This window comes from Neolamprologus multifasciatus, chromosome 5, assembly GCF_963576455.1.
Source record: "Neolamprologus multifasciatus chromosome 5, fNeoMul1.2, whole genome shotgun sequence".
Lineage (NCBI taxonomy): Eukaryota > Metazoa > Chordata > Actinopteri > Cichliformes > Cichlidae > Neolamprologus > Neolamprologus multifasciatus.
Window position 1 is genome coordinate 15,816,680 of NC_140443.1, and position 12,089 is coordinate 15,828,768.

The 12,089-nt window shown below is 39.6% G+C and overlaps 1 protein-coding gene across 2 annotated transcripts in view; it reads right to left on the minus strand.

Moving 5' to 3' along the window:
• Positions 1–669: 669 nt before the first annotated feature.
• Positions 670–12,089, minus strand: part of grm2b (glutamate receptor, metabotropic 2b) — a 34,639-nt gene continuing 23,219 nt past the window's right edge. For both annotated transcript variants that reach the window (XM_085160861.1, XM_085160862.1), the window contains 4 exons: positions 7,444–8,281; positions 5,630–6,693; positions 2,888–3,080; positions 670–1,330 (listed from right to left, as the gene is read on the minus strand). In XM_085160861.1, coding sequence (XP_085016987.1) covers positions 1,257–1,330; positions 2,888–3,080; positions 5,630–6,693; positions 7,444–8,281 — 2,169 coding nt within the window. In that variant the 3' untranslated portion in view covers positions 670–1,256. The remainder of the gene's footprint in view (positions 1,331–2,887; positions 3,081–5,629; positions 6,694–7,443; positions 8,282–12,089) is intronic.

Below are 12,089 nucleotides of genomic sequence, written 5' to 3' on the forward strand. Positions count from 1 at the left end.
GGCATCTTTTAGTAATAATTAAAAAAAAAAGGTTTACAGCTTATTTCTACTTTTGCTTTACTTGACATTTACTTGGTATTTACAGGAGGGAAAGTGCACAAAATCTTTTAATTATACAAGTGATTTGTCAGACCAGCCTCAGGGACTGCAAGCTGTTGACTAGTGACATTATGTCAGTGACAGTTATTGTTATATAACCAAGAATTACCAAGAATTTGTATTTGCACCATCTTCAGTCATCCTGCAGGTGTCCTCTGAGGACATGTTGATGCCATTTTCATTAGGAATCGTTTTTATTACCCATCTCTTAATTTTGTATGCTATATAGGGGGGAAAAACCAGTATCATCTTCTTTCACAGTTTAAATTTTTTAATAAAGTCACTTCTATTTATGCTGCAGGCAGACAGTGGGTACAGTTTCACATCTAAAACGCCAGTCCGCATAAAATGTGTAAATGTAGGATTTGTGTGAACTTTTTTTTTTTTCCCATGTACAATTGCAGGTAGTCAACTATTAAAACAACAGCTATCCTGCACTAGTTTGTTAACTGAAAATTTACTGAAATGGCAGAAATCGGCTAATCCTGCATCCAGATCTCGATTGCAGTTCTTGTGCATAGCTCCTCTGAATTTGACAACGAAAAACTGAAAGTGGGAACCCAAACAAAGTAGAATTTGACCTTTTAATATTAAAAAAAGAACATTTTATTTACATAAATTACAAGTAAGCACACACTGCTATACAAGTCTACATTAACACACGTCCTTTACGTTGTCTAGTTGCCTAGTTTTCATCACGTTCACTATAGTTAGTCACACATTTTGCTTAACAGAAGGGCTAACTTTATCTCAAAGCATTTTTTGTCAATGTCTAAACATCTGGATATATTCACAGCACTGTAAGAACACAATAAGAACAGCCTTTTGTTTTTGTATAACACTATTGCTTCACAACCACCCATTTGACAACAAGACTCTTTAGGACAAGGCACGGTGCATTTAATCACATCTATCTGTAAACCAAGGAGATCACAGCATATTAAATCTATACCAAAAAAAAGGCTTTACAGTTGATACATACTGCTCACTGTAAGAACATCGTTACGCTTTCACAGTTAGAGTTACCATTGCCACTGTCAGTCTAGTTATCTCTCTGCAACATGTTAGATGCGAGGGGGCTTTGTCATACACAGCTCTGTTGGATGGAAGGATGATTGATGACAGGATGGTTGCTTCTGCTTAGAGAGAAATGTTTTTCACAAAGAGGATGTTGTGGAGTCCACCACTTCTCGCCCGTTGCAAACTGCTGGCACATAGTTGGAGGCTGATCCTGAGGGAATAAAAGCAGTGATGTTAGAGTTTCCTGCAAACCAGAGATAAAAGCTGCGAGGAGCAAGTAGTCCAAATACATTAGGCAGCCTGTCTTTAAGTACAATTTTGAGGTATCCTTTTTGTGCATGATTTTTATTGTAAAGTTTATTTGGCTGATCACGATTATACAGACTTGCACATAAAATGTTACAAAACAATACAGTTTCTGTCTGGTTGCTTCATCACTAACTATAATTGAACAATGTGAAATACTGCAACCAGAAATCCATCACAGCTTACAGTGCTATTTTCCAGACAGTATCCTTACATTGTTGAATTCCTACTTTTAATTGCAGCAATTAAATACTTTTTATTCCTTACATCATTTTTTTTCTGACAACAGAAATCACTGTAGTGTAAGAGACGAGATAAAGCTTAAAGTGTCAGAAGCCTTTTAATGCGCAGCTTTTCTTTTGGACTAAAAGCAGTGTGAGGTCTCCCAGCTATAAAAGAGTAAATGGCACGCTCACTATAGAACCATGTAAACGTCTCATATATATTTAATGTGTTTTTTGTCTGTGAACATAGTCAGTTTATTAATTGGTTTCAGATAAGACTTTCTCTTACCCAAAATGAAAAGAAAAACATAATGGCATGGTTATTAATTGTAGAGCAATGCTGATGCAAAACTACAGAAACAAGCAGGAAAAACCTTTCAGTATTATATAGAAATTTCTTCACTCTTACCCATGTTCCACTAAATAAGAATAACATTTTTTTTTAAAAATGAAATAAATGATATTTCAGTGTTTTACTGCAATGCCGTCATTTTGATCTGAGTTTCACAGTGAAACTGTCAACTGTTACCCAGTTTTATTTCTGATTTTATTGTGAAGCACTTTTGTGATTCTTATACATTTTAATTACTTACTTTTTAGTAATACTTACTTAATTTTTTAATTATGTAAGATGCCCTATCGGTATGGAAAAGGGTATCTCAGCTTAGAAAGAACACAGACAGGCATATTCTTATTTGCCTGCCAGCCCCTCACAAATTTAAACACTACTGTATATTTCATTTATAGGGCTGTGAAAAAGTAATTGCTCCCTAAACCTAATAACTGGTGTTGGCACCCCTGGCAGCAAGAACAATGCGATAAAGCATTACTCTTTCACACAGGGCCAAGTTGGTTTGACTGGGCTTTTTATTTCCTGTGAAGTGTGACAAAAAAATATCATAAATAAATAAAAAAAATAAATAAAAAAGGCAATTAAAATAATGGGCAAATCCTGAAACAACAGGTTTTTCAGCTTGCAGCCCATTTGTGCTCGTCTACAAATTAAATAATCTCCAACATAAGTAAGTTTTACGTAGACTGATTGTTTAATATTGGAGAAAGCCATGTTAGCTGATAAGTTATGTTAAATCTCCTGGCTGTATATTCACATTTACCATATAAAGTGTGTATGTTAGCATGTTGAGCTAAAGACCATCTGGTAGTCCTTTGTCTTTATGTTGTGTTAATAGTTTCTTTTACAAGTAAAGAACCATATTCTGTATACTCTGCATTTATACCTTTTGAGAAGCTGGAGCTGGGGGCAGAGGCAGACGTAGAAACTGTGGTACTGAAGCGGTTGGTTGTGACTCTTAGTGTGGCCACATTTTTCTGGGGCTGAAAAAGGATGATGTGGACCTTTGGGGCGAAGAGGCACCCGAGAACCACGGAGCCACTCAGACTGACGGAGATGCACATGGTGGTGGTCTGTACCTGGGATGAAAGAGAGCATATGTGTAATGATGGCTACATCAGTCTGCTCTTGGATTTTTTTTTTTCATTTGGTCTTCAAAAAGACTAATGAAGTTCATTCAAAGGCCACCTGGTCCCAGTTCTTCTCTCTCACACAGCCTTTGATCAAATCACTCATATTTTCATTTATTCCCTGTTCTGGTTATATACAAACCTTTAATCTTAACCTTAATGTGTGGTTCCTTTCAAACATCCATTAATCAATCTTTACATTAACGTCTTTTCTAAAAGTCAATCAAAAACCAAACACGGCCCTGTAACAAATATTCACTTACACATGGATATAAGCTTTACTAATAAATAGTGATATAATAAATTAGATGTTTAACAGAAGGTTAACAACTGATAATCAACTTTTTGTTTAAGAAACAACAAGCAAAAGAAAACATTACCTGGATGGAATCAAAATAAAAAACAGAAATCAAATTTGTCCCTTTCAGGTTTCTTATAGATATTATTCTCACATTATGAGCATTCCATTTTAAACAGTGTGTGGTTTTCAGCTGCGTTTGTTAGCAATTCTAATTGTCCATTTGTATGCGCATGAATATGAGGGCAAGAAGTCGAAAGAGAGATAAGCACAGCTGGCCGTCCTGGAAAGTCGGAGCCTTGTTAGTCATATTTCAGCTGCTAATGTGAGCTGACTGCTGGGGTCATCTTCCTGAGCTCCGTCTCTTCCCACCCCACTGGTTACCCCTGCAGTCCAGGAACTTCTATTTGCAGAACCACAGCATGAAGTGAAATCTCTCCCAAACATACTGCACAATAACAGCACTGCAGAAATATGAGAAGTCATCATGCATTTCAACTTCAAAAATAAGTAGTGAAAAGCACCACCAGGACTCCTGGTAACATAACTTTGCCTTCTCTCTGCAGCTCCTAATCTTTTTCAGACATAAAGATAACTTTCTAGCAGCTATTCCCTATAAACAGATTACACAAGTAATTAGAAACCACCAGTGTTTGCAAGAGCACAACATGAGGTGTATTTGTATGATGTATTTCATTGTTAGACATTTGCATTTAATGTTGTTTTAGCTTATTACTCTTTCTTAAATTTCCTTTCCTTTTATGAAGCACAATTTAATGTACTTTAATTTAGCCTTTATAGGTTGTTTACTTGCTGTTTTATTACCCAGTGAGTAAAGTTCATACTACAGAAACTGTACTGTAGAAAGGAGACGGAAAGAAATTAAAGGTTTTGAACATGAAAGAAAATGTGTCTACATAACAGTAAAACCTTGGGCTCATCATGATTCACTAGGCTACCCTCATTACGATATTACCGTGAAATGTGGCAGCTGAAATTTGAAATGTGGCAGCTGAACCCACAGCCATTGTTATTGTTGTCACACAGAACCAAATCATCAAGATCTCCAGTGCAGTGTGAAACCCCTCATTCCTTCAGTTAATCTCTCGGTTGCAATTTTAGTATGAAGCCTTATTTCCTACAAAATGTATCTGGTCTCTTAAGGGCCACTAAGGATCAGGAAAGTTGGCTTTTGGTTCATGGGTTGAGTACCTAAAAGGCTGCTTACAAAAGACATGAAAAGCCAGAGGTTTCTCATGATACAAACCTTGTGTGACCCTAGACCTCCCCCCTATCTGTTTGCACAACAAAGGCCTTGTTGCACACTTCGACCAAAATGCTGTGACAGTAGCCTTGGGACTGCCTAAGGCATCAGCACTCATAACTTACATGGTCTGTCAGTTTTATGCTTAATGTTTTGTCTTATTTATCCTATGTCACATTGCACAAATAAATAAATGCATTTATATATGCAGCTATTAATAAGGCAAATATTCTCATTTATGGCTTGCTATATGGCTAAAGTCATAATGCATATTGAGCATGTTTATTCAGTGTAGTTTGATGCACTACAGACTAAATTTAGCCTGTAGTGCATCAAGCATAATGTTTTTTTAAAGGCTAAATGCTGCAAAAACATTATCCCCATGCGACAACTCTGTAGCAGATTTGTCAAATTTCCTATTAGGGAGGTAGTGCCACAAAATGGGCAACAGTAGGCCGCTCAAAATGATTATTAATACAGACCATAATGTTGCTTATTGTGTTCCCGGTATGGGTTCCCACTGGGATTTAGCCTAGTTTTTTAAAAACAAAACCTATTGTAAATCTCTAGAATCCATCTCTTAGCTGAAAAAATGGGTCAAAGAGCATTTAGTAATGCCACGGTTTAATGAATCAATCTGACTGTCTTTAACTATTTCTATGGGTATATTCAGACCTGATCTGTCTCCAGTCTTTGTTGTTTTCTTGAAAGATCCTTCAACTCACATGAAAAGAAAGCTTTCATGAGTCTAGGTGAAGGTGATCAAATGGAATGTGAAAGTGACACCTTCTTCAGGGATGGTAAAAACACAGGGGACAGTCATTTATAGACTTTGTTTGCACTACTCCACATAAGTTGGCTTTAGAGGTTTATAGAAATATGAATTATAAATACTCAATTTGCTATTTATCAGAAAAAAAAATCCTGGATAGTTACCCTGTAGTCACTGGCTGTGACGTAGAAGATAGGCTGAAAGGCGAGCCAGATGATGCAGGTGGTGTACATGGTAAACCCAATGAACTTGGCCTCGTTGAAGTTTTCGGGACACTTTCTTGTCTTGAAAGCGTAGACGGTGCAGAGGATGATGAGAATGCAATTGTAGGTGAGAGAGATGAGCATGCTGGTGTCCCTACTGTTGCACTTGAGCGTAACAATGTTTCTCCTCTCTGGGCTCACCTCCTTTCGAACCCCTGGCACCTCCACAAGCAGCCAGATAACAGCCACTAGAAGCTGGCAGGAGATAAGAGCACCACAGATTGCTACCTGGGAGGCCGGGCTGATGAAACGTGGCCGCTGCGCTCCATCCTTTACCCCACTGAAGATGCGAGCGATGCGGTTCGTCTTGGTTAGGAGAGCTGAGTAACATACTGCGAAGGAGGTCCCCAGGCCTAGACGGCGTAGGGTGCAAACAGCTGTGGAAGGCTTGGTGATGTAGATAAAGGTCATGCTGTAGCACATCAGCACTCCCAACAACAGGATGTAGGAGAGCTCACGTCCACTTGCTTTAACCACCGGTGTTTCATTGTGCTTGAAGAATACGCCTACTACTGACAGGGTACACAGTATGCCAAGGCAAGAAATGGTAACAGGCCCAATAGCCCAGGCATCCTCCCACCGGATGTATTCTTCAGGCAGATCATAGCAGCCAGTCAAGTTAGCCAGAGGCCACTGACCGAAACTACAGTCAGCACAGGTGAACTCATCCTGCAGGTACTGGTAGGACTGACAGGGAATACAGATCCAGCAGCACACATCACCAGGCTGCATGCTCTTCACTTCATTCTTCCTGCAAGGGTCACTACATTGGGAGGTTGGTGGCACATCACCACGCCAGGGCACCATGGTGGTATTCAAGGTCAGGTTCTGGTCCCAGTAACCAACTTTCTTGTAGATGAACTTCCCCTCTTCTTTGTGGTAATGAAAGATGTTGTAGCGGCTTATGCCATCACCAACTGAATCAAAGCGCACCATGTTCTCTGTGTCTGCAGGTTTGAATGGTGCTGGTGGGAAGCATAAAATACAGCAATGAAGACTTAAAGGAAATATAAAGGATTTAAAAATTCAAAGCCAGGAATATAATAATAATAATAATAATAATAATAATAATAATAATAATAATAATAATAATAATAATAATAATAATAATTCTGAAGAACAGTGCTATGTTTTTGTATAATTTAAATTACTTCATAAAAATAAATTTTTTTCTGCTATTTCGTGTAACAGGAAATGCAAATGCACTGCGTTATATACAGCTTTTCCTATCAACCCCTCTAAGCCCTTTATACTACAAGTCACATTTTTAACATAAAACAGTTTCACGCATATGTTGTTAGAGTTCAGGAGGGCAAGGCACTTTGACAGCAAATTAGAAGATCCAAGGATCCAAACCACTGACCTTGGGATCAATGCACCTATTCAACACCTATTCAACCTCCTGAGCCACAGCTGTTCTCTGAATTTGTTCATTCATTCATCCTGTCAGTACTATTTTAAGAAAAGTATGTTCTAGAGATGTTCCCTGCCCGCTGTTTCTTCAGTGCCAATTCATGGATTATTTTTTGCTAAGTGAATAATTACAAAGCCTTTCTCTGCTCAGCAGAAGTTGTTTGCTTAATCCTGTGTCATGGCTCTTTGCAACCCTTATTTCCTTTGTATCCATGGTAAAATATATACCACTTCCAACCATTTAAAAAACATGGTAAATTTTTTTTTTTTTCATGTTTGTTGTTTACTTATGTTGTGCATACCTTCAAATTTGGTCTTCAAGATGAACTCCTTGTAGAACCTTTTGCCATTACCTGGTTTCATAGCATCGCAGACCTTAGATGTGTTGGAGCACACTGCTTGCCTCATGTTGTGCAGGGCATAGGCCATCGCATAGACTGCGTTCACCACAAACATGATTTTGGATTCCTGTTCGAAAGTTCCATCTCGTAAGCTGTAGTCAGCACAGCCAGGCTCCTGTAGGCTGCAGTCAAACCGGTGCTCCCAGAACTCCCTGAACCACGGGTTCCTCATATTGGTCGATGGGTTCAGTTTGGTAAAGTAGTCTTCAAACTCTCTGACAGGATAGGAGGCTAGTTCAATGGTGAAAGCTCCATCTGCTGCAGTCTCGCTGCCCCTCACCACACCCTCCTGTGCTCCCCACCCATCACTGGCCACCCAAGTGAAAGTGACATTCATTCTGGCAGCAGCCACAAGGAGCTCGCGAGCGTCCTCACTGCGCGTGAACAGGATGACAACCTTTGCGTTGGACTTTTGTTGCAAGGAGCGGATCACATTCTCATAGCCCTGGCGGTTCATGGAACGACTCACTTTGGCTGAAGTGGCAATGCAGATTTGGCGAGAGCGGGCCTCCTGCTGGAAGGCATCAATGCCTGTTTCACCATAGTCACCCTCTGATGCTACTGTTGACACGTATGTCCAGTTAAAGTAACGCAGAATCTCAGCCATTGCTTTAGCTTGGTAGAAGTCAGGGGGCACGGTGCGGGCAAAGTAGTCATAGCGGGTTTTATCACTGAGCTTTGCACTAGTAGAGGCATAGCTGATCTGAGGGATCTGGAACAGTCGCAGGAGGTTAGCCACCTGAGGAAAGCAAAGAAATGAAAATGCTATCAAAACAGCCTCATCACTATCCTCTCATATATATATATTATACATACACAGGAACTGCTGGGAAAAAAGGAAATAGGTGCAGTGATATATTGAAATATATTTAATCATAAATAAACATACAAATAAGGGGAAAATAGTTTGTACAATTCTAAAAGCTTGAAAGTCAATATTTGGTATGAGCATCTTTATTCTTCAACACAGCCTAAGCTCTCTTAGGCAGGCTTTCTTTTCTAATCTTTGATGAGTCTATAGGTATAGTTCTCCAGGCTTCTTGGAGGACATCCAAAGCATTTCTTTGGATGTTGGCTGCCTTTTGTTTTGTTCTCTGTTGTGATGATCCTACACTGCTTCAGGAATGTTGAGGTCCAGGCTCTGGGGAGGCCAATCCACGACTGATAGTGCTGCATTCTGTGCTTAGCCAGGTATGGTTTTACTGCATTGACCCCAACCGGTCGCAGCAGACGGCTGCCCCTCCCTGAGCCTGGTTCTGCCAGAGGTTTCTTCCTGTTAAAAGGGAGTTTTTCCTTCCCACTGTCGCCAAAGTGCTTGCTCATAGGGGGTCATTTGATTGTTGGGGTTTTCTCTGTATGTATTATTCTAGGGTCTACCTTAAAATATAAAGCACGTTGAGGCGACTGTTGTTGTGATTTGGCGCTGTATAAATAAAATTGAATTTAATTGAATTCATTGGCAGAGTGTTTGGGATCATTTTCATGCTGAAAATGAAGATGCTACCACAAAGACACATTGCATGATGGATCAAAATCTGATGGTACTTTGCTGTGTTCATGTCCATCAATTTTGACAAGATCCCCAACACCACTAGCGACACTGCAGACCCTAACCATGACAGTGCCTCCACTGTATTTTGTATGTCAGACAAGCCAAGTGATTATTTGCTGGAATTTCAGAAAAAGGCTTGAGCTGTACATTGATGTGCTCCCAACACTACAAAGTTGAACAAGATTTTTTAAACATACAGTCATGTTTGTTTAAATTTATTAAATGAACCTATTCTTTTAATTGTACTTTTTAACCTGTCTTGCATTACACGTAGATGTTTTATCAATTCTTAATTACAAAAATATGGGTTCCAAAATAATTAATAATGAAGAGTGCAGAGTGGTCGTTGTTTTGCTGTAAAATGTATAATAAAGTGTAGAAATTAATTAATTAACTTATAAGTCCTGCATTAAGTATTTATTCATTTATTTATATATTTTTAAGCTATTCTACTTTTTGACTTGTATATTCTGTTTGTAGTTTAAGTGGAGCCATTAAGTGCAGATCAGCTATCTGTCTGATAGTCTGATTCAGCCCAGCGGTGGAGACTGGTTGTGGAAACAGCAACAATTCAGTGTTTCTCTATCTCAGACTGCTTATTGTGTCAGAGATCCACATCACCAGCAGCCAGTGCCATAAATCGATTCAACAATAGTGCAGATAACAACAGCAACAATGGCAGACAGATATGAGTTTTATCAGTGGGATTTTTCTGTTTTCTCCACTTGAGCCATTCTGTCAAGTTATTGGGGGAAGATTTTGCTGGGACTTATGATACCCATGTAACCCAGATAATACATTAATTTCCTCCTGGAGCTGATTGCTGGTGCTGCTGAGTTCACCAGGGCTAGATGATAATCTTTGACTGACAACTCAGCGTGGCATCCTTGTTGAACACAAGCCTGCAGAAAACGACTGTGTTGTAGTCATACCATGAACTCATGGCAATTATTTTCCCACACAGTATTACAGTGCTATGGCAGCAAGGCAGTAAAAACTTGTCATTTTCCAGGAATCCCCTATGAGACACAGTGGTGATTAGTGAATACCCATGGGCTTCAATGTGACCGCCTCCTCCCTCAAGCACCACTGTTTGCCTGGAGGCTTTCCAAACAATGGCATCCCCGTGTATGTAATTGGAACCTACTACACTAACTCCAAGCCCCAATTAAAGTACCATTTTGTCTCCCAGGTCTCTCATTCCAGCTCACAAAAACCTAAACAGAGCTATTAGTCCTTTCTGTGATGATATAAATCATATGTATTATCCTGCATACACACCAAGTCTACAGTTTTCTGCATGTAGCATGTTCTCAGATCATGTTACTCAGTAATATTTTGTTAACCTTGAGATGTAAGTTATTATTTGTAAGTTATTATTATTTGGTGCTATATATAAAAACATCCATCCATCAATCCGCTTATCCTTTTCAGGATAAGCTGTCTTATCCCAGCTGTCTTAGGGCGAGAGGCAGGGTACACCCTTGAGAGGTCGCCAGTCTGTCGCAGGGCTAACATAGACAGAGACAACCATTCGCACTCGCATTTATTCCCACATATGGGTAATTTAGTGTTTCCAGTTAACCTAACCCCATTGACAGCATATCTTTGGATTGTGGGAGGAAGCCGGAGAACCCAGAGAGAACCTATGCAAACACGGGGAAAACATGCAAACTCCACACAGAAAGACCCTGACCTAATGGTGGAATAGAACTCAGGAGCTAACCATCATTAATTTAATTTACCAGCTTTTTTATTAGGTACATCTCTTTGTCTGCTCAATAGTGCACCTATCAATTCAGCTAATCACATGGTAGCAATTCATTGCATTTAGGCATGTTAAAGACAACCTGCTTAAATTTAAACCAAGAGCCAGAAAAAAATCAAGTCAGAAGCACGAAGTTGAGATAAACAACATTAAAGTATGGATTCTCCATTGTGGTGATGGTATTATGGTGTGGAGGATACTTTAGCAGTAGTATTGTTGATGACCAATAACAACCACTTTATGACAACAGTGCTCCCATCTTCTGATGGCTGCTCCTAGCAGGAAAACATGCCTTCCAACAAAGTTCAAATCAAACTAGTTTCAAAAACATGGCAATGAATTCACTGTACTCACATGGCCTCCACAGTCACCAGATCTCAGTCCAATAGAGCAGCTTTGGGAAATGGTGGAACTCAAGATTCACATCATGGATGTGCAGCCAACAAATCTGCAGTAACTGTGTAATGTTATCATGAAAATATGGACCAAAGTGTCTGAGTAACATTACCAGCACCTTGGTAACTGTATGTCACAAAGAATTACAACAGGTTTTTTTTGGCTAAAGGGGATTGATATGGTGCTAGCATGGTGTAACTAACAAAGTGCCTCATGATTGTACAGTGGGGCAAAAAAGTATTTAGTCAGCCACCGATTGTGCAAGTTCCCCCACTTAAAATGATGACAGAGGTCAGTAATTTGCACCAGAGGTACACTTCAACTGTGAGAGACAGAATGTGAAAAAAAAATCCATGAATTAACATGGCAGGATTTGTAAAGAATTTATTCGTAAATCAGGGTGGAAAATAAGTATTTGGTCACCTCAAACAAGGAAAATCCCTGGCTCTCACAGACCTGTAACGTCTTCTGTAAGAAGCTTTTCTGTCCCCCACTCGTTACCTGTATGAATGGCACCTGTTTGACCTCATCATCTGTATAAAAGACACCTGTCCACAGCCTCAACCAGTCAGACTCCAAACTCCGCCATGGCCAAGACCAAAGAGCTTTCGAAGGACACCAGGAAAAGAATTGTAGACCTGCACCAGACTGGGAAGAGTGAATCTACAATAGGCAAGCAGCTTGGTGTGAAAAAATCAACTGTGGGAGCAATCATCAGAAAATGGAAGACATACAAGACCACTGATAATCTCCCTTGATCTGGGGCTCCACGCAAGATCTCATCCCGTGGGGTCAAAATGATCATGAGAACGGTGAGCAAAGATCCCAGAA